Source organism: Acanthochromis polyacanthus, chromosome 6 (genome assembly GCF_021347895.1).
Source record: "Acanthochromis polyacanthus isolate Apoly-LR-REF ecotype Palm Island chromosome 6, KAUST_Apoly_ChrSc, whole genome shotgun sequence".
Classification (NCBI taxonomy): domain Eukaryota; kingdom Metazoa; phylum Chordata; class Actinopteri; family Pomacentridae; genus Acanthochromis; species Acanthochromis polyacanthus.
Window position 1 is genome coordinate 13,811,857 of NC_067118.1, and position 23,030 is coordinate 13,834,886.

The 23,030-nt window shown below is 42.1% G+C and overlaps 1 protein-coding gene across 1 annotated transcript; it reads right to left on the bottom strand.

Annotated features, from left to right (window-relative positions):
• Nucleotides 1-6,321: 6,321 nt before the first annotated feature.
• LOC110971855 (solute carrier family 2, facilitated glucose transporter member 1-like) lies at nucleotides 6,322-16,973 on the bottom strand. Its single transcript, XM_022222255.2, has 9 exons — nucleotides 16,872-16,973; nucleotides 12,987-13,147; nucleotides 12,653-12,893; nucleotides 11,643-11,805; nucleotides 10,610-10,797; nucleotides 9,902-10,006; nucleotides 9,699-9,800; nucleotides 9,412-9,615; nucleotides 6,322-8,206 (listed from the first exon to the last, which is right to left on the bottom strand). Exons 1-9 carry the CDS (start codon nucleotides 16,947-16,949, stop codon nucleotides 8,000-8,002), a joined length of 1,449 nt encoding a protein of 482 aa, XP_022077947.1. The 5' UTR covers nucleotides 16,950-16,973; the 3' UTR covers nucleotides 6,322-7,999.
• Between the last annotated feature and the right edge of the window lie 6,057 nt (nucleotides 16,974-23,030).

The following is a 23,030-nucleotide window of genomic DNA, read 5'->3' on the forward strand; positions in this document are numbered from 1 at the left end:
GGAACCATAACTGATTTAATGAGCCATTAAATCAGGACTTGGACTTGCATGGCTTAATCTTTGAGACAAGTATATGCTACTGGCATCAGAAAACCACTCGCCAACACGATGCCACACACGCTGTCTACCATCTGCCCTGAACAAGTGTAAACCGGGATTCATCTGTGAAGAGAACACCTCTCAAACGTGCCAGACGCCATCGAATGTGAGCATTTGCCCACTTAAGTCGGTTACGATGACGAACTGGAGACAGGTCGAGACCCCGATGAGGACGACGAAAATGCAGATGAGCTTCCCTGAGACGGTTTCTGACAGTTTGTGCAGAAATTATTTGGTTATGCAAACGGGTTGTTTCAGGAGCTGTCCGAGTGACTGGTCTCAGACGATCTTGGAGGTGAACATGCTGGATGTGGATGTCCTGGGCTGGTGTGGTTACACGTGGTCTGCGGTTTGTGAGACTGGTTGTATGTATTCTGTGAAACATCTTTGGAGATGGCAAATGGTAAAGAAATGAACATTCAACATCTGTGGCATTTCCTGTGTGATAAAGCTGCACCTTTCAGAGTGGCCAATTCTTGTGGGCAGTCTGAGGCACACCTGTGCATGGTGTCTAATCAGCATCTTGATATGGCACACATGTGAAGCAAAGGAGAATTACTCACTATCACAGTGTTGTGTTTATATTTATGTTGAGCATGTGTGTGTGTATATATACACAGGACTACAATGTCTTGTTAACACTGTCAAGTAAGATGCAGATGTTGAGGTCTCAGAGAGGACTCAGGTTCATTATGGCCCTAAGGTAACAAAGGTTTTGAAGCAGGCAAGTAAAGATCTTAAGAAGGAACATTATAAGTTAACCGTATGATTATGCTTGCTGAAATATATATACATTTTTGAAGTGTTGATTTGATTAAAGTAATGATTCGGATGATTTATTATGTGTTTAACAATGAAGTATGATTTAAGAAGTGATTCTGTGTGAAGTAATCCTTGTTTAGGCTCTGTGTGTGCGTACAGGCCTCATAGGCTTGTGTGTCCAGGCCTTAAGAAAGCAGACGTGAGAATGGCAGAAGTCCCCTTAGAAATGAGGAACTTGGAGTTTCCACAGGATGACAGGATGGGCTGAGGCCTATTTGCAGAACATTGTCATAGCAACTGAGTGTGTGTTAAATGTATTTGCTGTAAAACACATGATTCTATGCAACTGCTGTGTGTGTAACAGGAAAAAGGTTGAGTCTTAAGACCTATGAGTCAAGGATATGGGCGTACCAAGAGGTAGAATTGTGTGTAAAACGGTGTATGTGTTAGTAAGAGCGAGAGAAAGTATAAAAAGGGAAGCGCAGAGACATTATTTGGGAGTCGTTCGCCGGAGCTGCTAAGAGGAGCTGCAAAGGGAACTTGGCCGGAGTTCTGAAGAATCTTCACCTTCCTCTTTTGCCCAAGAGACGGGAAGACGACGCGGGACTTAGGCTCCAGAGATCGCTGAGGACATCGTTGGAAGTAAAGTCTTTTTCTGACTTTGTTCAACAAGCGAAGACCACACTCTGCCAAACGGAGAGTCCTAAGAGGTTCTGCAGTTATCCAGAAGAAACCAATAGAGGGAAGAACCGACTACACCCGAAGAGGCAAAGGAGGCAACAGCACCGGGCTGTTCCCCTCCCCGGGGCTGGGAGACCCAGTGACCCACTACAGCCTGAACAGACGAGGGTTTTTCCATCACCACCATACCACACAGAAGACAGCTAGGACGTAAGCACTAACGCTCCAGCCGATTCCAGAGATAACTGCCAGACCACGATTGGCTCACAGGACTCCTCCGCTCCCCCCTGCCGAGGGATAAGATCCTTTTGTTCACAAAGAAGACATCGTACCGAGTCCTCTGGACAACTGAGTGCTTTTCCCAGACGCAAGACAAGACCGAGTGATAAGGTAGTGGCCACGCTGTTCGCTCTCTCTCCTAAATTTACTAATTAGAGAAGATTGTCAGGTACGCTCAATTTATTTACTTTAGTCTCATTTTTAATCAGAAATAATTAATTGTTTTAATCATGAATTGATGCTGTGCTCTTGCTAAACTTGCTTAATAAAACGCTCTATTGCATTTAAAGAGAAGCCTAATGAAATTATTATAAACCACTGAAAATCTGCATAGTGGTAAAAAGTTAAGTTGATTGTGTGCATTCAAACCAATGGTTCTTAAAGGTTACTTAGTCCAAAGTGAGAGTGTTTAAACATTACCCCTGAGGTTAGTTCTTTCCAAACCTCTAAAACGAACCCAGGAATAGCACCAAGTGCAGGCAAGTCCTTAAGAGAGAAGCTGACCGATAACGAATGTGAATAATAGATCAATTCTACTACTTAGAAAGGCTGCTTGGTGGAATAGCATTTATCAGATAAGAGGGGTGAGACATTCGGATGCAAGGCAGTTAGAACCTGGGCGAGTGTCTCTCGATTCCAGCTTAATTTATTCTGCTGAAACCTGTTAGGTGAAATACTAATAGGCAGATAGAATCTAACCCTTTAAACGGAGAGCTGGACCAATTTTAACCTGAGGCAAGGGTTAAAAAAGGCTAGACTGGCGAACAACACATAAACAATAATGTGCAGGAGAATAATACTACAATTTATCAGACATTTACATTAAAGAATGGATTTTCTGGACCGTTCAGCAACCGGCAGAGCACCCACTGAAGAATTCATCCATCAGGAGACCAAGATTCCAGTTAACTGGATGGCGAACCGATCTACAAAAACTTGAGAGACAGAGAGAAGGAAGATTTTCTCCTGCAAAGGAATTACTGCACTTGGTTTGGTAGGACAGAAATGACACACACATACACCTGGTTGGGGCCCCAACAATTGATCCTGTGACTAACACCTTGTTGCGATCCAACCTCTAGAGGTTGGCTGGATGCAACGAAAAACCAGGTGTTATTGGTGAAGTGAATGGATTTAATTCTTAGAGTGATGAATCAGAACACAAAAGTGGTGAGTGTTGCTAATTTAAACAACAGAATAAAACCAAATGAAGGCTAACAGAGAACTATCTAAACCCAAGACAAAACAATTAAACTCCATAGCCAAACATAACTACACCAGCAACACCCCCCACCAGTAACAAAAACTGACACAAAGAGTGCAAAAAAAAAAAAAAAACTAATCAAAACTGGTGCCTCTGAACATACATTTGACCACACAGGTCCATAGACAGTTTTTCTGCCTGTTGGCTTGTTTTAACCAGTTTTCCACCTTTGGCTGATCCTACCAGCAGAGAATGAAAGGACTCTGTTTGTTCGGTAAGTGTTTATTATTCTTATCGGTGCCGCATTTACTGCATTTTATACGCAGCTGTAGTGTCAGATATAACGTGTGCCATGCACTCCAGATGTGTGAACATTTAAATTGCAGCACAGTATAGCTCAACAGGTTAAGCAGGTGAACCATGTATAGGGGCTGGTCCCAGACACAGTGGCCTGGGTTCGATTTCTGCTTGGGCGGCCTTTGCTGCATCTTTCCCCCCCACTCATTTCATGTCAATCTCTCTACACTGCACCTATCTGATAAAGCTGAAAAAAGGCCAAAAAAATACTTTTAAAAAATGCAGCACAGATAAGCTGGAAAATTAAATCCTCTCCCCTAAAGCTAAAGTGATTACAGGTCTTTCAGTGCTTGGAAAACTATATGAAATAGGAAATCTTTCCAGGGATACTTTAAAATGAACCTATGCTGTTGGTGCTGATACTGTGACTGTCAGGCTGGCAGCAGCTGGCTCTGGTTAGTGCCTGCTCTCTCTCTCTCTCTCTCTCTCTCTCTCTCTCTCTCTCTCTCTCTCTCTCTCTCCCCCTCTCCCTCCCTTTCTCTATTTTCTCCCTCTCCAGGATCTTCAGGGGATTTTGACGGCGGCAGCTGCTGCTCATTGCAATTATCAGGTGCAGGTGCATGAAAAAGAAAATAAATTTGGGTATGTTTTAAAGTGCTGCAGGCTGTACAGTGCTAAAGTAAACGTGGTGTTATGAAATGCCCATTCAATCAAGCCCTCTTCACCACAATATAGCCAGACGCCTTTCATCTCCTAGTGTTGCATCGTTGCACAACTACTAATCACCTTTCGTGTTCACTAGCTTCTTTTTCAATATTTTGCAAACCTAGTAACTCTGACTTTCCTCCTTCGCTTGAGGTTTTTGGATTCCCCCTTTCCAGCCTGCTTCCCCCCGGACAACAAACGCTGCAACCGCAGCTTCAGGATTCTCTGCTGAGATGCCTTCGTCCACCTGGCTCTCCCCTGCACCGAACTGCCACAGCTGTGTCACACTGGAATTCTCACCTGCCGAGCATTTTTCTGCATTTAAAAAAATGACATGAATCTTTGGTATGTCATATGTTTTATTCTCTAGTAGACTGGGCATTAAACCTGTAGGACCCAACAATTTAAACCAATACAAATCACAGAACAGTTCATTCCTTTTGTAAAAAAAAAAACCCCAAAGTCTTCTGGTATTGATACTTCTCAGTTATAACATGGAGACTGGAATTGAACAACTATGGCATTTCATGCAACAAATTCATCAGTCATTTTAAAATATAAAATACTTTTGCAGAGAGAAATGCACGATAACATCAGGCACTCACTGCATGTTATACATCATATTCACCAAAATAAGTTGGAGGCCCTTTTGGTCTTGATGCTGAAAAAGCCTTTGACTCAGTCAGTTGGGTCTTTTTGGCGTTTCTATGTAAAATACTAGAAAGATTGGGGATACATAATAATTTTGTCCAGGTAATTCAAGACTGTCGAGTCAAAATTAATGGGCATTTGACAGATCCCAGATCCCCGTCATGGTTCAAGACAGGGCTGTCCCGTTTCACCTCTCCTGTTCTCCCTGTATTAAGGGCATTCCCGTGAACATGTAGAAAAAATTTGGGAATTATTCTGGGTATAAATTAAACATTAACAATACTCAAATTTTAGCATTTAACTGCACACCACCTACACACCTTAGCGAGAAATTTCCTCTTAATTGGGATCAACAATCAATAAAATACCTTGGCATTTATTTGCCAAAGGACATTTCTCTATTGGCAAGAATAAATTATGTTCCTTTATTAACAAAAATTAAAGAAGATATAAAAAGATGGAATCTAATCTCCTTTCTTAGTTTAAGCCACAGAATTGAGAGTGTGAAGATGAATGTACTTCCACGATATCTGTTTTCATTTCAAGCACTTCCTGTGGAAATCTCCCTGAAAGAATTTTCAGAGCTTAATGAAATAATTTCTAGATTTATATGACAAGGTAAAAGACCCAGGGTTAAATATAAAACATTACAACTTTTTAAAAAAGAGGGAGGCATGGCTTTACCATGTTTTAAAACATATTTTTATACAGCTCAGATAAAGCCCCTTATCAATATGTGCTCATCAAAATTTCATGCAAGATGGAAAGATATCGAACTCTCAATAATGAAGGATCCTCCAATTCAAGCAGTTTTAGCTCATATGAATTTAGATAAATATATTAAGACTACTCAAAACCCATGGATTAAAACTCAACTAAAAATGTGGGTTAAAGAGAATACAAATTAGATGATAAAATTCAGATTTTACGGTGGTGTGCATTTGACCCTGGGTTTGGGCCCAACCTTATAGATGGAACACTTAAGTATTGGATTTGTAATGGCATTACAACTTTTTATCTGCTAACATATGATGGGAAAATGAAAGATTTTGATAGTTTAAAGACTGATTATCAAAATAAATAAAATACTCAGACTTTTATTTTGTTTTTTAGATATCTTCAAATACGTAACTACTATCAACAGAATATTATTTCTAAATCTGATTTCCATGATCCTATTCTGATCATTTTTCTGAAAGCTTATAAAAACTATTTAGTTAAAGGTGCTATTGGAAAATTTTGCAAAGGGCTCTTGATTAAAAACTCCCACTCAACACAATTATGTCAAAGAAAAATGGGAAAATGAAGGAAATATTTTGATATCAAGTGAAGAATGTCTGAATGCTTGCGAATCTGTATGGAAATGTAAAAGCAATGGCTGGAGTTTAAGCTGGAAGTGCCTAGTACGCTTCTTCGTGACACCAAAGCAAAAGGTACACTTTGTTACAGGTGCAGCCCCTTGTTGGAGGCAGTGTGGGGTTCAGGAGGCAGGACATTGGCACATATTTTGGGAATGCCCCAAAATAAAGCCTTTCTGGCTTGATGTTAATAAAGCCATAATTAAGATGTTTAATATTTAATATTAAGATACCACTACAGTTCTCTATTATATTTCACCATCCCACATTTTATCGCGGCCTTCCTGGTAGCACCAACCAATCCAAGGCCAACCTGTCATTCTGGCATCCAGCCCTAAAAAACTGAAGATTTTGGAGATCTTCTGTTTTCTCACTACCTGTCTCTCACTCATGCCAATTTCCAATAGTGCCAAAATGGCTGCGTTTTGGCTTCACATAATTCTTTTCTTTTAGACTTTATCCCTCAAGCGACTAAAATGACCAACTGGGGTCATTTATGACCCCACTATATTTTGCACAGGAATATGTCTACTTTATTGCCTCTTTTTGTGCTTTCTTACCTGTTGGTGGATATTGGGTATTCTAAAATAACCTTCTTTTATTATTCATGGATTTTAATCATTTTTGACTCAGAGTAAAACCATATGAACAATATGATGGATTGTAAGAACGCAATAACATTTATTTAGACACGCTTTGTCTGCCACTTCTTTTAAAACTTTATTCTTTTGTTTCCTCAATAGTAAATCAACAGTACATAAAAACAAAATCTACACAAACATCTTATCTGTATGTGTTCAATGTAACATTGCAGAGAAGTATTTAGATTAGGGGCGGCTGTGGCTCAGGTGGCAGAGCCGTTCGTCCAATGCAAGACACTTTACCCACCTTACCTCCAGTGCTGCCACTTACACTGGTGTATGAATGTGTATGCTGTGTAATGTTGGTGGTGGTCAGAGGGGTTGTAGGAGTGGATTGGCAGCCACTCAGTCTGCCCCAGGGCAGCTGTGGCTAAAAATGTAGGTCTGCCAGCTATAGTGCACTGCCAAACACTGAAATATAGCGATTATAGGTAAAAATGAATAAATAAAACATCTTTCTGGGGTCATAAGTGACCCCAAACAAGTTTCCATTATCCTTGTCACACCAGTTGGCTGATCTCGACAAAAAACTACGAGCAGCTATAGGACAAGTAGATTGACAAATTCATGGTAGGAAACATTTTTCTGATAAAACATATAAAAACGGCAAATATAATTACTAGCTGGGGTCATAAATGACCCCACTCGGTCGCTTGAGGGAGAGCTGACAACTTCTTAGTTGTGCTACTGCTTGAATGTATGCAGGAAACCACTCCAGGCCTTTGCACATTGCAGTGCTGCTTATGACATGAAATGGATTCATATATTCTGGGAATACTATTAAGTCTAAACGTGTGAAATAGGACATGAAATATTATGTGATCAGCTGAAATTTTTGTTGTGTTCATTGTATTCTTCAGGCAATATACCTTTAGTGGTACCAGGCATTAAAATGAACAAGAAATGAAAGAAAACAAGGGTGGTCTAATTTTTTTTCATGATTTGAGTGGATGTACTCACAGAGAGTAGCACATTTCTGCTTACTGGCATACTGTGGATAATGTTTTATCCAAAACAAAATTAAACAAGTAAACAATAAAAAAACAACCCAATGTATATATATTTTTTAGTTTGGAATAACAAAGTTACTACCAAATACATGCATAATGAATCTATCCTTTTTTTTATACTGCAGCACAGCATTTACTCTTTACTCTTTACTTTTAGTGACTTTACAAGTCAGTTGCATGCCATTATTATCAATGTGGTAAGCACTAAAAGTGTTGATGTCCTCTGTCAGGCTATGTGTCTTAATTTTTTTACAGTTTCTATTAAGACTAAACCTCATAATAATTAAAAATAGTAATGTAATGTAGCAGCTTTCAAAGGTCTGGGTCATCACCCCTGAGGGTGCTAAACTCTTCCGGGGCTGAGTATTTGTCAGCACCTGTACCAGCAGACTGGCGGAAGCTTGCTGCAATTTCATCAAAGGTGCGGCCCTTGGTTTCTGGCACCTTGAAGTAGGTAAAGACGAAGAAGCCAAGCAGCAGGACAATGAAGATGATGAAGACGTAAGGGCCACAGAGTTGCTGCATCAAAGGCAAAGGTTCAGTTTCTTCATGTTGTTTGCACAAGCTACACTTTGTATAAAGGCTTGAAAAAAATCCTTCAAGACGGTGTGCTGTGTACGTGACAAACGATCAGCTTTTTCACACAGTTTAAGAATAGAACATGCGTGTGACATGTGATACTGGTAACTGTCATGACTGTCACAAAACACTGAGCTATCAACAGTGATCAGGCAGAACATTATGATCACCCGCCAAATATTGTGTTGGTCCCCTTGATGCCGCTAAAACTCTTCTGTCCCAGTGGGACAGGGACACAGGACTTCTGAGGATGTCCTGTGGAACCAGGATGATGGCAGTGAATTCTGTGGGTCCCATAGATGCTCAATAAGATTTGGATCTGGTGGGAACCTGAGTGAACAGCTTTCTGTTCTTTTTTTGACCTGCTACGGGTGGCAACTGGCATCAAGGACTGCTGTTGCCACCCTTTGCTAAAGAAACGACTGTCGGTGTCGACAACATCGCGGCAAGGTGACAGATTCTTGTGTGAAATATTCGCAGAGAGCATCAGACAGGTATTTCACATGATGCACCAGCTTTAGTGTCAGGCACTGATCGTACACTGTGAAAAGTAGCAGGTGGCTGCAACGAGAAAAATGCTTTCGGTGCCCCTGAGGGGCATGAATGTCAGGACTCAAGGTTGCCCAGCAGGACATTACATAATTACAAGCTGATTGATGTTATTAACTTCACTGGTCATTGGACATAATGTTGTGGCTGATCGGTGTATATGTCAAAAAGTACAGAAAATGGCCAGCATCTTTCTTTTCTTTTTTCTAACAAGTAGAAAATAGTCACTCAGCTGCTCAGTCCAGTCTTTATCACAACGTTGTGACTGGAAGTTGAAGGCTGTTAAATATATTTCTAAAAGTAACAACATGACAGTATAAAAAAACTGCACTGCAAACATCTTTAGTATATTACAAAAGAAGAGTAAAAAGTGTTTTCTTAAACTGTGTGAAAAAGGCTACTCTTTATCTTGAATTTTAGTTTGGACAACAGAAAGAAGTCACAGGGAGCTAAATTTCTCTTGCCACAGTTCACCTTGGAAGTTATAGTCATTGCCCAAATCAGACTTTCTATATTCACAGACTTACATCTCTAGAAAATGGGGACCAATGCAATGAAAACAGGAGTTACATATCAACATATCAGCGTGGTCTTACCTCAACATACTGGAAGCACATCCCCACTAAAAAGTTGGCAGACCAATTTGAGAAACCAGCAACTGCAATAGCAGCAGGCCGAGGTCCTTGACTGAAGAGCTCAGCCACTATGAACCAGGGGATGGGGCCAGGGCCTATTTCAAAAAAGGCTACAAAACTAAAGATGGCTGCAATGCTGACATAGGACATCCATCTAAGCTGGTCCTGTAGAGCACAGTACATCACAGAGGTTTTCATCCACTATATTTGAAAAGGCTGATTCAGTGAAGGTGATTGCAAACACTTACCAACAATGCCATGGCAATGGTCAAAAAAACTGCTGAAACTGCCATTCCCATCAAACCGATGAGGTGAAGGGGTCTCCTGCCCATACGCTCCACCACAAACAACTGCACAGAAGCAGAGGAAATATTTCATTTCAAAATAATGTAGTAACACACATAATGTTGTGATCAGTATTTATTTTCCTAATGGTTCTTTTGCAACTTACAGAAACTACTGTGAAGACAGTGTTGACCACTCCTGCACCTATGGTTGCATAGACAGGCTGGGACACACCTGCTCGCTCAAAGATCCCAGTCGAGTAGTAAAACACCTACAGAGGATGACAAATATGGGGAAAAGCTACTTTTGTATCTACTAAGTGTCTCAATCTAATACCGTTTTCTGATACCCACTTCAACTACATCAAAGTTATCAGAATCAAAAAATGTCCAATGTTTATGCTTGACACCGGAGGTTGGCTGCACTGCATTAAGTATTCAATAACTTGGACTATGGGCTGTTTCATATTGGAAAGCAGAGAGCATTGTGGAAGTTTGACAAAGACCTTTGGGATGGTTAATGGACTCCAGCCAGAGCTCAAACCAGGATCAACTAAGTGACCATTTCTAAATCCCAATGGCATTTGTAACACAGTCCCCTTTGCGGCACAAACTGGCAATAGGACAACTGTTGTATTTACTGATGTTATATTGTATCACATTGTTTAAGAAAATCTCTTTTTAAAATATCCTCGCTACACAAAAGTGTGCTGTCCTTTTATGGCACCTGTCGGACAGCGGATGTAAACAAGGATGGTGCTTAGGTTTGTGCTGAAAAAGTCAGTACTGATTGGTTGATTGGGCGAATCCTCATCACTGAGACTGAGTCGGAACATTGCTAGTCACGACAGTATTCCTTTGATCTGTTGACTTACAGCATTGATACCAGAGAGCTGCTGTGACAGCTGCAGCATTACGGCAACGAAGATGGGCTGACGGTATGCGGGAGAGCGAAACAAATCAGGGATGGTCACCTTCTTCTCCCTCATCATCTTCTGGCTCTCTTCCCTCATCTCCTGCATGTCCTCACTCACCTCTTCAGTGCCCCGTAGCTTCATTAAGACTGGAAGACAGTAGTCCAAGTTACAAACATCTATGACAGTTTAGCAGCTGCTACAGAGTCAAGATATCTGTGGGTATGTGTGGTCAAAAGATGATGAACAGACAATTATTCGGTGCTGGTGGAGTTGTCATTGTGGTAACAATAACTAGAGAAGAGAAGGCTGTTGCACAGGAAGAAGTTGTATAATGGCATTAACATTGTGAAAGGGTCTGTTTTTGCCCAAACTGTGCTATTTTCCTAAACTTGAAGTTAGCCAACTTCAAGTTTAGGAAAATAGTTTCCTAAATGCCACTGAAAATCAGAATTAAAAGGTAAGTACTTGAAAACTGTGTGAACAACAATGGTCCACCATGGGGCACAGACTTTTTTCATACTACCTCTTCAACCTGTGTAGGAGGACTTTGTTGGCCTTCACAACTACCAGACCAGCCTACAATTAAAAATTACACTAAGGTAACCAGTGTGTCAGAAGTACACACCATGTTGTGATAAAGTGTGACAAGGTGGGATTGAGAATGTAATGACTGATCTTACTTGAGCTGACAATAATATTTTTTTCAGCAGTCAGCAAAATGTTTGCTTATAACCCTGCCAGAAATATTTTGTATGATGATGTGTGTGTTTGTGTGTTTCTCCATGGGTGTGTGTTATTTTGAAGAAATTTAAATGCTTTCCAGTTTGCTGAACCTGTATGTGTGTGAATGCCTGTACCTTTTAGCTTCATTCCTGTAAACCTGTTGCTTTTGAATAATATTAAAGTGAATATCGCGTAACATTTCCGCATGCCTGGACATATGCATTTAGTCTTTGTATTCCAACACCTTTTCACATTATGTGTATCTCACCATTACGGGCTTTGCTCTCTTCGTTGCAGTTGATGAGGAGGTATCGGGGGCTCTCAGGACAGAAGGGCAGCAGGGCACACTGCAGCACAGCTGGCAGCAGAGTAAAACCCAACAGCAGGGGCCACAGGGAGGCATTCCCCATAATAGACTCAATCCCAAAAATCTACACAACATAAATAATGTAAAATAATACAAACATTGTATACAGAGCATAAAGCACAAACACATAGGGCACTATATTTGTCACAAGTGATAACCAAACTAACAGGTAGGCCCTGTAGTAATTTTAAGTTTCTGCCAATATGAGTTTCAGTGTTCACAGATTGTGACAACATAATTCACAGTTTACACATTCCCACTGGTCCATTCAGTTCTCAGCCTGCTCTGCCTCCTTGAGCCGCCACGGCCCCTGGACATCCGGAAAGGACTGAGATCCCAGCTTGGCCTGCACAGTCTAAAAGCCGCTGCTCTCCACCACACCTCTCTTGCTTGCTCGGTGTGCAGCTCCTGGATCACCGCTTCTCTGAACCTGCCTACCCCTTCCCTCCCTGCTTAGAACTTTTGGATGTGAGTTGAGACTTTTAGTTGAATTCTAGTTTTAGTCCGTGCAGTTGGTTTGTTTAGTTAATATCCGTTTGTTAGTTTGGAAGTCAGTCCGTTTTTTGTCAAATCCTTCGTTCAATACTTGTAGTTTGCTTTGCTTGGTTTCCTGCTTAGTTGGCTCTGTTATGTTTTTATGTTTTGTTGTTTTAGTTGTAGAATCCTTGGTAATTTGACCAGTCCCGTTTGTCCCTGTGTGTGTCTGAATATTGGGTTCAAACCTCAGCCCTGACACTATCATTAAGACTCGTCCATTATATGAATGCCAGCAATGGTAACTTGAATATTTTCATTTGAGCATAGCTATTTAGTGTGAAACTTTTAAAGTTGATTCTGTCATATTATTTATTTCTACCTAAAGCAACTAAAATGGGAAATGCTGAAGGGGATTCAGGGGTTAAGGATCTCACCTGTGCCATTAGAATGCCAATCACTACACCAAGCTGATGCAGAGTGCCCAATGCTCCCCGGACAGATGTGGGTGAGATTTCCTCAACATACATGGGCACAAAGCCAGTGGAGAGACCAGAGTAGAGACCCACAATGAAACGTCCAACGATGAGCATCTCAAAGGAAGCAGCCAGCTTGGAGAAGCCCATAAATGTGGCAGCAATGAAGGCCAAGACATTGGCCATGAGCATGGAGTTCCTCCTTTAGAGATCGTACCAGTTGTAGCATTTAGGATCTATTTGTAACGTATGAGAAAATGAATCATGATAACTACTGTTGTCACAAAAATCATACCTGCCAAACCGATTGACGAAGAGGCCAACTGAGAACGAGCCGAACATTCCTCCCACAGAGAAGATGGCCACGGAGAGCGACCACAGAGCTGTTAAAGTAGTTTGAGAAATGGGCTCTGAAAATCTGTTGCTCCATGTTTCATTGTAGAATCCCTCAATGATCTAAAACACAAAACAACATACAAGAGGTCTTGTGTGTAAGTTTAATACAGATAGATTGAAGTTTATCTCAAATTTAGTAAATGGTCATGGTCAATCAGCTGTACTATAGTACATTATAATACAGACTTTTGTGATCCACTCACATTTCCTGTCATTGCAGTGTTCATTTGTCAAAACTATGATGAAAATGGTGATTCACTGACAACCTATTTTTCATGACAATAAAAAACTAAAACTAAATAAAGAGTAATACTTGTTTCACTCTGTATGTTCACAAACACCAGTTACACAATAATTGTTAAGATGGACTAATAGACAAGTGAACTAATCACTGATTTATTGCAACAAAAAAAATCCTCTTGTTCAGTAAATTTCTGAGTTTGGCCTGCTGTGCCACAATCAGTTAAGCTCCTTACAGTTGATAATGTTATGTGTCAGTGAATTATGCTATCTTGAGGCTATTGAAAGAAACAGACTTATGGAATAAACTAATCCTCCATGTCGATCTAAAGCAACAATAAGGTTTTTGCAGTTTGTTTTGTTTTTATGTTTATTTCCAGGGAAACTAAAAATCAGGACAAGAAATGAAGAGTATAAATTCGATAAATTCATGAAAGAACTCTTAATATAATCTCCTTTTACTTGACAAAGATTCTTTTAGAGAAAAAAAAAGTTATTTCAGCCTACTATATACAAATTTGGATGAACATTTAACTGGCACAAAATGGTGTGGACACAACAGTTATTTATCGTCCTCTTTTTGCTGATTTACTGACGGCAGTGAGCCAGTGTGAGGTGATAGCAATGTTTAGCAGATATAGCTATTAATCTATTGTTAGAAAATAGTGAATGTGGCAGAGGGACACCACTTCACTGTGGATTATTCTATACTTTCACCTTGTCTTTGATTTTCGCCACACTGTCACCAGATTTGTATTCCTGGAAAGCACAACATGCAACTGGTAAGACAGAGCTGCTTAATCCTTTATCCTTCTAACAAACACTTGCATTATCTCATTAACCTGCTATTTTCACTGCATGATTCTCTCAGACCACCTTCAAACAAAACTGACGGGTTCAGAAGATTATTAGCTATCTTAGATTTTTAGCTTTATATGCACAAACACAAAGGTCCCAGGATAGACTCATAAATATCCAAATTTCTTTGGAAAAACAAACCATCATGTATCAGTTTAAAGACTCTACAACAGACTAAAGATAGAGGTGGACTGGATTTACCTAACTTCACTCACTACATCCTAGCTAGTAAGTTGCAGTATATTTCCAAATGGTTAAAACCTAGTAATGTAGATGAGTTATGGTTAGATGTAGAGCAAGCAATATGTGAGGACATTGCCATTTATCAGCACAACTATTAAATCTCATCAGTGTTTCAAAAGCATTAATATCAGCTCCTCTTTAATGGCTTGGTGGGAACTTCTAAAATTAAGTAAGTCTTCAGTCATTCCATGTAAATTTACTCCAATCTGGAATAACCCTGACATTCTACAAAATAAAAAGATGATACATTTTACTCACTGGAGAAAACAAGGGATAAAACAGTTAGAACATATCATAGAAGATGGTAACTTTCTGTCATTTCACACACTCACTTCAAAATATGGAATTAGCAACACAAAATTTTTAGAATACCACCAACTTAAATGGATTATAGGAAAAAAATACACTCTCAACCAATTACACTGGCAGCTTCCTCTTAGAGTAGAAGAATTCTTAAATTTTCGTCCCCCAAAGCTATTATCAAAACTATATAGAATATTATCAAAGTCAGAAGATACAATCTTTCTTCCTACAACAAAATGGGAAGCTGACCTATCCAGTAATCTTAATCAAAATGCATGGTCACAAATATGTTTAAATACCTTTAAAATGTCAAAGAACTCAAATATGCAACTTATACAATTTAAAATTCTGCACAGAGTTCATTATACAGGACAAAGGATGTTCAGGATGGGTCTGTCCCATTCGGATATTTGCTCACACTGCAGTGATAACATGACTGACAGTTACCTCCATGCCATGTGGTCCTGCACACCTGTGCAAAGGTTCTGGCTTGAGGTATGTGAAGACCTGTCATTATGGTTTAAATGCAACATTACTGCAAGTCCCACATTGTTCCTATTAGGTGACCAAGGTGAAATCAACATAGGATCTAACTCTGTATGTATGGTTCTCACCAGCTTATGCATCGCAAGGAAAACTATCCTTATAAATTGGAAAGCCAAAAACAATCTGAACAATAAGCAGTTTAGGAATCTCTTATTAGACTACATCAGCTTCGAGACAATGGCTGCAGGTTCAAGGGATCAGTTAGCTGATTTTTGTTCCCTCTGGTCCCCTGTGATCAGCTCCATCACCTAATGTAAGGGGTGAATTGGGGCCTCGCCACCTTGGCGGTCGGATGTCGGTGCGGGGGGCCTGGGGACTGGGTGCTTGGTGCTGTCTTGGAGTGGGGGTCTGGGCTCCCGCGCTGGGGGTGCGGCTTCGTGCTTGGTCCGGTCTGGGGTCTGGGTGGGGGTGGCGGTGGGGTGCCCTGGATCTTGGGCTGCAGCGGGGGCGCCGGCCCATGCCGGGTGGCCGTCTGGGGTGGCTGGTTCCCCTGGCGATGTTGACCCTCTGCCTGGGGGGGCGGGGGTTGCCTCTTTGGCGCCTGGGGACCGAGGTCCTGTGCTGGGTCTGCCCTGGGCCTCCGGCCCCTGGCGGGGTCGGCGGCCGCCGATCTTGGTCGCCTGGGGCCCGGCCCTGCTGGGCGCTGGAGGTCCTGGCCGGGTTCTCCCTCTGCCCCCTTCCGTGGCCGTCCTCGTGGTTTGGTGGCTCGGATCTCTGCTCTGGGATTGCTGCCGGCTCGCCTGGGTCTTGTGGGCTCTCGGGCCCGCTTCTGGCCTTCACAGAGGTCAGAGGTCATAGTTGCATGATCACAGTCACAATTGCACCGTACTCTGCATGTGAACATAGCAACCATGTTGTCTTGGGGGGTGTTAAGTTTGTCCTGGTGCCAAAATATCAAAAGACATGTTTCCTCAGTTTGTGTGTTTCACATAGATGATTTGAATAATTACTAGCTGTGTTTCGTAACAAAACCTGTAGGATGCGTTCCGGTGTGTCTTTGTTAAGGTGTACGAGCTTGTTATCTGTTGTGTCGGTTTCAATTGAAAGATAATTGTATTCTTGCACTTTTCCTTTTCTCTTCACTATCCCCTCTTGGTGTTGTTTTTTTTCTCCTTTTCTCGTTTCTTTCTTCCTGCCAGGTCCGGCAAATTTATGTATATTTAACTAATCAACAAGTATTCAATCTAAATACATTACTGTACAGTATCAAGGGGAGTCTTATACTTACGAACTCCCCTTGGAAAAGCAAACTTGTATGGCACAATGCAGCAGCCAGATCCTCATTCTGCCTGCTCTGTTGCCGGACAGGACACAAAAAAACCCCAAAACAAACAAAAAAAAAGGATAGACTCAAACTAGCGACATCGAGCACTGTTACCATTATAAATCTCAAAAGCAAGATTTCATTCTTCTTTAAAAGCATAATACAGTTCTCGTCATTTTATGTGCCTTCTAGCACCGTAACCACATGTCTAGTTGTGTGGCTCTTTTATTTTTCAAGTTAATTATTCTCACATATTTCTTTAAGTAAGTGTTATCTCCTACTTTTTGTTTTTTCTTTTTTGCTTTTCTCTCATACAAACCAAGTACTTACATTCTGAGGAGCATTGATGACACCGGTGTTGTAACCAAACTGGAGAGAGCCAATTACAGCCGTCCCAGCAGCCATCATGAGTTGGGGTGTCACCTGTTGTTATGACACAGAAAAGGATAAAACAACAACAACAACAATCAACAAAAAAAAAAAAAACCAAGGGGTCAGAGGGCTACATGTGAGACAAAGAAAATAAGTTACACAAGCAGACAGCAAAACTGAAAGCGTATGCCTCTGATGCATGGTATGCAACAGAATTAACTATTGTCACCAATAGTGACAGGTTTTCAGAAAAGGCACTCAAGGCTGCAACTGTCAGGATTTTGCCCTGTTGCTGCTTTTTTGTTCCTTTTCCACCTTTCCTCCCCTCGTTTGGATTTAACTCTCTTAGATTCTGTTGTTTTTTTGCTTTGACCTAAGTCTGTTTGTTCCCTCAGTGTTTGTTGTCCTTTAGTGTGTGTTTTTGGCTTGTGTGTTTCTGTCTCCCTCTGGCTGTGTCTTCCCCTTCTGTCTCTCTTCCACTCGCTCGTCCCTTGGCTCTGTCATCTCATTTGTTCATCACTCTCACCTGTTGCAATCAGTTCTATTCATCTCACCTGGTCCCCTTCCTTCCTATTTAAGCCCTGCCTTCCCCTCAGTTCTTTGCTGGCGCATAGTTAGACCTACATGCAGCTTCTGTCTTCACTCCCCACTTTCCCTCCACCGCTGGATTGTATCACTTGTTGGACTTCGTCATTTTTCACCCTTTTCTGGATTTACCCCTTAGGACTCGATGCTTATTTGGACTCGAGTTTGCTCTTGCGTTAGTCGTTTGTTCTCCTTATGTAAGTACCTCTTTAGTCTTGCCGTTTTGCCTCTGTCTAGTTTAGCTTTTTGTCTACTCCAGTCTCACTTTCAGTTTGTAAAGGTTTTTTTTTTTTGATTTTGTTAATAAATTATTTTAACTATGCCTAGTGTTCTGTCTGTGATGTCTGCGCCTGGGTTCTCCACACCCCCCATTCCTACATTATGCGCCAGCCAAGATCGAACCCAGCAGACAAACAGTCCAGAACCTCAGACCACCCATTAACAATTTTCTTTTCTTGTAAGGAGAACGCTGAGTTTTTTAATTTTATGCTGGAAGTATGGAGGGAGTAGGTGGACGCTTCAGTAACGGAATATAGGGATAAACTGGTGATTATAGGACGCAAAGCTTCCGCCAAAAGGCTTGACCTGATTAACCACTTGCCGGATTACCTTCTGGAATTTTTGAACTCTCATGTGAGCTATGAAACCCCTCCAATCGCTGCACAGATCCTTTTGTCACTCAGGATGCCCGTTTGCCGGATAGCTTCCCAGTCACCATGACCTCCAGCGAACTATGTGACTTCTTGTTGGACAGAGCTCTGGGACTCGATAATTTTCAGTCTTGCCAGGACAGTTTACCACCAGACCCCGTACTTCAGTTTTCTGATGAGCCCCCTTCCCAAAAGAAATCTCGACGGAAGTGGGGTTCTAAGAACCTCCAGATCTTGCCGCTTCCCAGCGTCCAGACCTCGCCGCTCCCCAGCGTCGCGAGGATTCCGCCGCCGAGCGTCGCGACCACGGACGCTCCAGCCGCAGTTCCCGAGCAGGTCGACCCTTCCGCTACGAACGCCCCAGCTGCAGTTCCCGAGCAGGTCGACCCTTCCGCTACGAACGCCCCAGCTGCAGTTCCCGAGCAGGTCGACCCTTCCGCCATGGATGCCCCAGCCGCAGTTCCCGAGCAGGTCGACCCTTCCGCCATGGATGCCCCAGCCGCAGTTCCCAAGCAGGTCGACCCTTCCGCCATGGATGCCCCAGCCGCAGTTCCCAAGCAGGTCGACCCTTCTGCCTCGGACACCTCAGCCTTTGCCGTAGAGCGGGTCGACGCCGCCACCTCAGCCTTCGATCCTGAGTGGGTTGACACCACCTCCGACCCCGCAGCAGGTCCCGAGCGGGTCGAGGGCGACTGTGCTGCAGCAGCAGCAGGTCCCGAGCGGGTCGATTACGATGACTCCAAGTGGGATTACTACGACGACTCTGAGTGGGTCGAGAACGCCGCCCCAGACGCAGCAGTCTCTGAGCGAGCCGCCGGCCTTCAGAGTGTCTTTGCAGCCGCCGGTCTCCAGAGCGCCTCGGCCGTCTCTCCAGCCGGTCTCCAGAGCGCCTCGGCCGTCTCTCCAGACGCCTTCGTTTCCGAGCGCCTCGGCCGTCTCTCCAGACGCCTTCGTTTCCGAGCACCTCGGCCGTCTCTCCAGACGCCTTCGTTTCCGAGCGGGTCGACGCTGTTGACATCTCCAAACAGTCGATCCCTGCTGATGAACCACCCAGCAGAGGAATTACGCTGGAGCCAGAAGGCCCATCCTCCAGCCAAGAGACTGTTAGGCCCGAGTCAACTGCTGACTCCCCCAGCCAAGAGACTGTTGAGCTTGGGTCAGCTGACCAATTCCTTGGAGTAGAAACTATGCCACTGGAGTCAGTTTACAAAAACCTTTTCCTAACTGCAGTGGCTCCCCCTGTTTCTAAGTCTACAGAGAGCTCCCGTCACAGCTGGCCTCCAGCCCAGCTGCCAAGGGGTTCCAGTTTCGTCCACCGCCGCCGGCCTCTAGCCCGGCTGCCAAAGGGTCCTCGCCTCGTTTGCCGCCGCCTTCGTCGACTGCCTCCAGAGTGGTTCCGCCGCCAGCCTCCAGCAAACTGTAGGTGCACAGGAGGCGCACATTGAGAGGGGGGTACTGTCAGGATTTTGCCCTGTTGCTGCTTTTTTTGTTCCTTTTTCCACCTTTCCTCCCCTCATTTGGATTTAACCCTTTTAGATTCTGTTGTTTTTTGCTTTGACCTAAGTCTGCTTGTTCCCTCAGTGTTTGTTTTCCTTTAGTGTGCGTTTTTGGCTTGTGTGTTTCTGTCTCCCTCTGGCTGTGTCTTCCCCTTCTGTCCCTCTTCCACTCGCTCGTCCCTTGGCTCTGTCATCTCATTAGTTCATCACTCTCACCTGTTGCAATCAGTTCTATTCATCTCACCTGGTCCCCTTCCTTCCTATTTAAGCACTGCCTTCCCCTCAGTTCTTTGCTGGCGCATAGTTAGACCTACATGCAGCTTCTGTCTTCACTCCCCACTTTCCCTCCACCGCCGGATTGCATCACTTGTTGGACATCGTCATTTTTCACCCTTTTCTGGATTTACCCCTTAGGACTCGATGCTTATTTGGACTCTAGTTTGCTCTTGCATTAGTCGTTTGTTCTCCTTATGTAAGTACCTCTTTAGTCTTGCCATTTTGCCCCTGTCTAGTTTAGTTTTTGTCCACCCTTTTTAGTCTTGCCATTTTTGCCTCTGTCTAGTTTAGCTTTATGTCCACTCCAGTCTCACTTTCAGTTTGTAAAGGTTTTGTTTTTTTTATTTTGTTAATAAATTCTTTTAACTATGCCTAGTGTTCTGTCTGTGATGTCTGTGCCTGGGTTCTCCACACCCCCCATTCCTAACAGCAACAGTTTGGGACAAAACCAAATATTAATTGTTTCTATATTTGGATTAAAAAAAATAACCATCACCATTTGTCAAAACAATAATATTAATAATGTTGCATGAAGACAAACCTGTGAGAGATGGTGTTTTTCGCTGGCAGTCAGCACAATAACAGTAGCTTGTCTCGTCAGAACATTGCAGCAGTGGTCATCCTTCAGGGAAAAAAGAGGGAAATAATTATAGGTAAGGTACTTTATTGCATATTATTGTGCATTGAAGAAAACTATCAGTAGACTAGACTTACCTTAGATTGGCCAGATCTGCAGCCATCTGCAAGCTCACTTGGACAAGCCGCTGGGATGTTCAGAATATTGTCATTGGTCTGGGACAATGTAGGGTGCTTTGGAAATGTATGGAGACCATTGTCGAAACCAGAGTACAATGACACATTATCAAACGTTCCAAAATGTTCAGGATCGTCACGTTCCGGATAGTGTTGTACTCTGTTATCCTCCATTATTGCATCTTCCACTGACTGTACTCTGTTGTCCACTGCTGCATCCGTCATTGGTTGGCCTCTGTTCTCCAATGTTGTACTCTCTGTTGGTTGGCATCTGTTTTCCACCACTGGATCAGCAGGTCTGTATGTCCAAATGTTGCTGGTGTTTCTGTCTGCCACTGATGTGGGTTCCCTTCTTGTAGAACTGCAATTTGGATGAGTTGAATAATTGATTAGATGAGAAAAAGAAAATTAACTGCAGATATTTTGCGTATTTTTAAGTTTTTCAAGCAAAAATGTCAGTATTATCAGGTTTCAGTTCATTTACCCTGTAAGATTAGCATTTGCAAAATTACAACATCCCTTTAACCAAACATCCAAATATTATTGGACAGGATTTGTAAAGATTCAAGTAAGAAATAAATGTGTTTTTTAATAAACAGTCAAGTCATGTCTACAACAAGTAGATATTTAATTATTGTGAAATACGTTTGTCATGTTTGATTTTGAGCTAAACAGTTTAACCCTTTAAGCTTCAGTCAATTCCAGCCGTTTTCAGTACAAAAAATCGCTAATATTCTATTTTTAAATAAAAAAAATTATGAAAAATACGGGGAATATTGGACGGGCATCACGAGGTGCATTTCCTTGAAAATGACTGATTCGGGGATTTTATGCGACTTCAGGACATGTTTTGGACAAAATAGTTTACTGGCTTGTGTCGCCTGGATGTAAAAGGTTGGATTATGGCCGTTTTTTGTGGAATCTTTTTTTTTGTGTGTAGTAATGAACCCGGAAATGTGAGTCGCGCTGTGTGCGTTGAAGCCTTGTATAGAGAACGGATGGATGAATATTTGTTTTTGTCGGACAAATGTGTTTTCTCACCCACTGTAGTAATCGCATCTGAAAGTGGTTTATACCGGCGGATTCATGAGAATCTAAGCTTTCCATCGGCGTATAGTGTTTGTATAATCGTGTTTGCAGCCGTCAGACATTCTTGAAATTCCTATGCAAATTAGTAGGTGTACCGCCGGCGGTACACCTACGACGCACTGAAGCGTAAAGGGTTAAAAAAACAACCTTTTAAGTGATCCTGTTTTTTTCCTGAGTTATGTGTATTTGCCCAATAGCTAATGACAGTCGTTTATTTGATGAGGCGAGCTTTATACGGTGATTGACAGGGCAGCACCACTGAAGCATTTTTGTAAACATGTCAGCCGCCATCAGAACGGAATAGAACGAACCAGACGCTACGTTTCATGTTTTTAAGAAGGACAAACAGCTGCACGTACAGCTTTTTGTTAACAGGAAATATGTGCTTGTGACATGGGGGAAAAGAATTTCGAGTAAATGTAAATTTATGTCACAGTTTTACTGCTAGCTGAGGTTAAACATATGTTTTCTAAACTAAACAGAGCTAAAACACCCATGCAAGTCAGTGTCAGCTGTTTGTGTTTGCGTCCCATACAGATATATGTCAGTTTGCTACTGAACCGGAAATATATTTAACAATTCAAGGCTTGGATGAATAAGCAATAAATGATTTATTCTGAAAATATGTGGCTCTTGACTGAATATTTGATTCACCACCATGTCAATATGTTTTAGATTATCACTCTCATATGTAGTATTCACATACATATTTTATATTTTCCCCACATGTTTTAAAGAATATTTGTGAGATTAATATAATAATAATAGTAACAGCCTTACCATTTTGATGTCGATGTCCTCCCGCTCCATGACCTGCCGCTGCGTCCATTGTCAAGGTGCTCAGAGTGGCTTCTTTGAATGTGATACCAAATAGAATTGTAAACTCGATATTCTTAGACACAACCATCAATTCCGCAAATTACACGAAAATCTGGACTACGGCTATGTGCAGAATTAATGACTCAGTAAAGATTTGAGGGTTAGACCCACAAAGACAAAGCAAATAACACAGCGCCAAATCATTTTCTGTACCCTTCTTGTCTTCGCTAAACTGCCCGCTGTTTGTCCCATGAGCCCAAGATTATATGGTTTAGTCCATTAGGGGGTAAGACTTCTTATCATAATTATCTGGCTGCAATAAATAATCATGCCCTACATGGCATGTGTACGTAGATAATTATTGACTATAATCTGATTAAGCAGTCTTAATTAAAATGGACTTGTAGAAATGGAAAAAAAATTTTCGGCTGACAACAGCCCTCCCCCTC

Coding starts and splice junctions, on each gene's coding strand:
- LOC110971855 (XM_022222255.2), bottom strand. CDS start 16,949: ATGATGGCTGCTGGGACGGCTGTAATTGGCTCTCTCCAGTTTGGTTAC. Junction 11,806..12,652: donor TTGGCATTCTAATGGCACAG/GTGAGATCCTTA, acceptor TATGTTGTGTAG/ATTTTTGGGATTGAGTCTAT. Junction 8,207..9,411: donor TGTGCTTCCAGTATGTTGAG/GTAAGACCACGC, acceptor CCTTTGATGCAG/CAACTCTGTGGCCCTTACGT.